General features: G+C 42.4%; 1 protein-coding gene across 1 annotated transcript; it reads left to right on the forward strand.

Annotated features, from left to right (window-relative positions):
• The first annotated feature begins 50 nt into the window (after window positions 1-50).
• LOC106812649 (atrial natriuretic peptide receptor 3-like) lies at window positions 51-3,074 on the forward strand. Its single transcript, XM_014816571.1, has 5 exons — window positions 51-245; window positions 532-648; window positions 1,064-1,199; window positions 1,857-1,984; window positions 2,979-3,074. The coding sequence occupies exons 1-5, from the start codon at window positions 51-53 to the stop codon at window positions 3,072-3,074; spliced, it is 672 nt and encodes a 223-aa protein (XP_014672057.1).
• Window positions 3,075-4,025: the final 951 nt, after the last annotated feature.

Raw genomic sequence — 4,025 nt, forward strand, 5'->3', positions numbered from 1 at the left:
TATATATATATGCGCTCACTGCCGCCTCCCATCGCTTCATCCCAGTCGTCATGGTAATAACACCGGCGAAGGACCGTCGCAATATCATGCTGCACGCCTACGACCTGGGCATGACGAAAGGCGACTACGTTTTCTACACTATGGAGATGATCCCCGACGATGACGTCATCGATGCGTCAGAGACGTGGTGGGGTACAGACAACCGCAACGAGGAAGCGAGGCAGGCGTTCGAATCCGTATTTCACGTAAGCGTTTAGCCGACATTTTCACACACCGACGAATTGCCTTGAAGTTGGTGCTAATGACAAATATTGCTTAAACCCTGATCACACTATAGGAAAATCAGCATGTCTATACACGCTGTTAACAAAGCGACCTCTGATATGAAAACTCTTGCGTAGGCTAAGCCCCTAGTCCTTATGATGGTGACGACAAACCATAATTCGATAGATAGCGGTGGGAAACACATAGAAATACATAAAAACTGGGAAAATTGATGCAAAATACGTCCCTGTGTGATCTCTTTCACAGATCAGTCTCGCTGCCTTGACTGGAACGCAGGTCAACCAGTTCAGAGTAGAAGTGGCTACGCGCATGCGCCGTCCACCGTGGAAGGACTACATGTCAGAACTCTGGATGGATAACATGGTAACACACGCGGGGATGCTTGGGGTGCGGCGTAGAATGTTTTTTCGTTCGTGGGAGGTGACATGACCGTGAATAAATGCCCACGTCAAGCAAAAGCTATAATTGGATTTTATCAGAGTTTTATTTTTACATATTCCGCAGTAACTAAATCAAAATGCAACTACTCGTTCCACCGAACCCAAGCACTGCAATATTTCACCGAATACCAACGTTGTTAACATAGCGTCATGGCCATCCGTTATGTATTAGTAACTCCGCTTGTCATGTATAGTAATGTCTGGATTAAGACGATATTTCATCATGACACTGAACACGAAAGAGAGGTTAACCTTCTTCAGAACCAGACATATTGCTTGCAGCCCAAGGTTTATTGAAGATCTTCCGTCGTTAATGGACCGTCTGCTATCTTTTTAAGGGAGACAAGTATTCGCCGTTTCTACACGACGCTGTCATTCTATACGCTCTGTCGTTAAACAAGACATTGACCGCGGGAGGTGACTACAGGAATGGAACCCTTGTCGCTGCAAATGCCAAGAACTTCTTCTTTAAAGGTAAACACACCCTTCACCACGACAGCATGGCCAACTCTGTCTATCGGATTGAACAGCGATATGTTGTGAAAAGTTGAAAAGTGAAAAGTTTTGCTGACCATACTAATGTCATTAGCACAGTCTGTTTAAACGTTGTCATGCTTATAACATTGCAATGGCTGTACTTGCAAAATCTACTAATATAACGGCAATCCGAATATAAAGTTTGCTAGATGTCTCATTAAATGAACCTATCTGCCTAAGATAATTGACAAATAGCTCTGACCAATTAGCATTGGGATAAGGGGTTATAAAAACGCCACTTAGTAACAAAGTTCTTCAAAGTCAAAGATCGACGTGCCCGTGTGGAAAACACGTATAACGGGTCCAGTCTGATCGACCCAGTACCAATATGTGAAGGGAGGGTCGTGGTTACCTTGCATAGACGGATAGGTCTCTCCCAGATCCGAGCGTTGAGATACGCGGGATCTATGCACGGCGAGGACAGGATGCTTGACATGACCTCTCTATTGTTAATGCATGTTTCTAAGGTCTATGAGATCAAACTTAACATTGTGTAATCTTCTGTTCTTCAGCTGTTATGGCTGCAAATACTACATCATAAATTTACGAGATGTTCGTGATATTACTCGCGTATGTTGATACTTGAATGCGCAGGAATTTCTGGCAATGCCATCATCGATGCGAATGGTGATCGCATGCCTGATTACTGGATCACTGATATGTCACCAGATGGCACTTTCATCAGAATTGCCGAGCTCATCAACACTCAACAGGGACGGCGGGTAAGAATACCCGTTAATATGATTTATCAACGTGCGAAACACGGTTCATCATACACACCGCCATACCCGTGTTAGATTCTACATCTATCGAACATATATCGAACATGCCCCTTTGCCGCCTTTGGCGTTTTCCTTGAGTGCCAGCTATACGGGGAAACCATCTCTACAGATCGGCAACCTTTCTATAAAGGCCACCTCTACGTTCACCGGTCGTTACACACAGGTTTGATTGCATTTGCAATGCGGTAGACAAGTTTCTTTTATTAATTAATTAATTAAGTGAATTTTTTTTATTAATTAATTAATTAATTAAATAATTAATTGGATCCGGATCTCACCAAAAATGTAATCAATTATAAGTTACCCCATTTCTGACCTATCCTGAAATTTATTATTAATTATTAGTTAATTAATTAATTGGATCCGGATCACCGCCAAAATCTCACAATTCTAAGTTAGGCGATTTCTGAACTATCCTGAAAATTTTATGACAATCCGTCCATAACTTTTTCAGTTAGGCTGTACACAAACCCACAAACACCCACAAACAGTCAAACACACGCCGGTGAAAACATGACCTCCTGCCAACCCCTTGGCGGAGGTAATAATATTACAGCATTAGCGAGCAAGTAGAGCTGAAATTAGCAATGACTTAGTATCAGTATATAGCTAGGATGTTACATGTTAGCAGCATTCAAACTAGTCAGCAGCGAACGTTGACCGCGCTGTGTGTATTAGCGGCATTTCATTACGTAAGGTTAGCACGGCAGCACAGTCCTCTGCCCAATAATTTACGTCATAGTGTACCACTTAGACATAAATTAGTTAACGAATCAAGGAGAAGATAAAATCAAGAGTCTGACCAATGGTCAGACATGGGGGAGGGACTGATTTATTTTGAGTAGTATATAATCGCATGCAGAACGTCGGAAAGACAAGTTTTACAGTTTTTCAGGCTCAGTACTCTACTAGTCTGTATTACCGATGCTCTGAGAATTCTAAGATGGAAGCTGACGCGCTAGAGGTTGAGGTTTGCGGTGAAAATGGAGCTTATCACAAAGCATACGTCGACAGCCTCAGAGGGCAGTGATATTAGCGTACCCGCCAAATGATGAGGACACGGACGATGACGGTTTCGATACGAACGATGAACTTCCATTGAGCCACTTCGCTACAACTCCACTGTACAACCCCACTGGATATAGAGCAACGCCGACAGCCATCGACGTCGCAGACAGCGCAATCTTCGGAGTCGGTTATATAACCTGTTCTAGTTATTGAGGATACTAAGATGATACTAGAGTGGTCTAACCATATAATACTAGACCACACGCGCAGTTATCTCTCACTAAGTTAATCCCCTAGTTGTTAATAGGACACTTTGCGAATTTCGGCAAAGACTATGCAAGATATCCATTATATTCCTTTATATATATATATATATATATATATATTATATATATATATATACTATACTTTTTCTGTTATGCAATCGGATACGGCTAATGCGATGGCACTAAAGTTTACGCGGATGTAAAGTGAATATATATTTACGAATCCAAATTAACCAAACGGTAATTAGAACCAAGCACATAATGCCGCCGGCTTTGACTATTTCATATTTGCACGCCTTACGGGCATACAAAATTTTTTACTTGTTATTTCACTGCCTACAATGCTCACACCGGTCAATACAGCCTTCCCTAACCAGGGATATTGTGGATCTCACAGCTGAGGGTTATATGATTATGTTGCAGGAATAAAATCTTTATATCGAGCGTTATGTTATTGTTGTTGATGCTACGATGCCGGGGGATAGTGCAATTAGAGAGTTGTCAGGGCCGTATAGGTTAAGTAATTCCTAGGGGGGGGGCAGTGGCGGATCCAGGATTTCATGGTGGGGGTGAGAACAGGTGGGTGGTCTGGGGTCCTCCCACAGAACTTTTGAAAATGTAGATCGCAGGAGATGGTATTTCAGGCCTTTGAGTACATGTACACGCTTCATTCTGACTACGACAATTCTCTATTAGTAGAACAATTC

This window comes from Priapulus caudatus, unplaced genomic scaffold (genome assembly GCF_000485595.1).
Source record: "Priapulus caudatus unplaced genomic scaffold, Priapulus_caudatus-5.0.1 Scaffold671, whole genome shotgun sequence".
Classification (NCBI taxonomy): domain Eukaryota; kingdom Metazoa; phylum Priapulida; class Priapulimorpha; order Priapulimorphida; family Priapulidae; genus Priapulus; species Priapulus caudatus.

Bases quoted from the DNA above. Each gene is read 5' to 3' on its own strand.
- LOC106812649 (XM_014816571.1), top strand. From the start codon at position 51: ATGGTAATAACACCGGCGAAGGACCGTCGCAATATCATGCTGCACGCC. The intron at 649-1,063 runs GTAACACACGCG...TATCTTTTTAAG, and splicing joins AACTCTGGATGGATAACATG to GGAGACAAGTATTCGCCGTT. The intron at 1,200-1,856 runs GTAAACACACCC...TTGAATGCGCAG, and splicing joins CAAGAACTTCTTCTTTAAAG to GAATTTCTGGCAATGCCATC.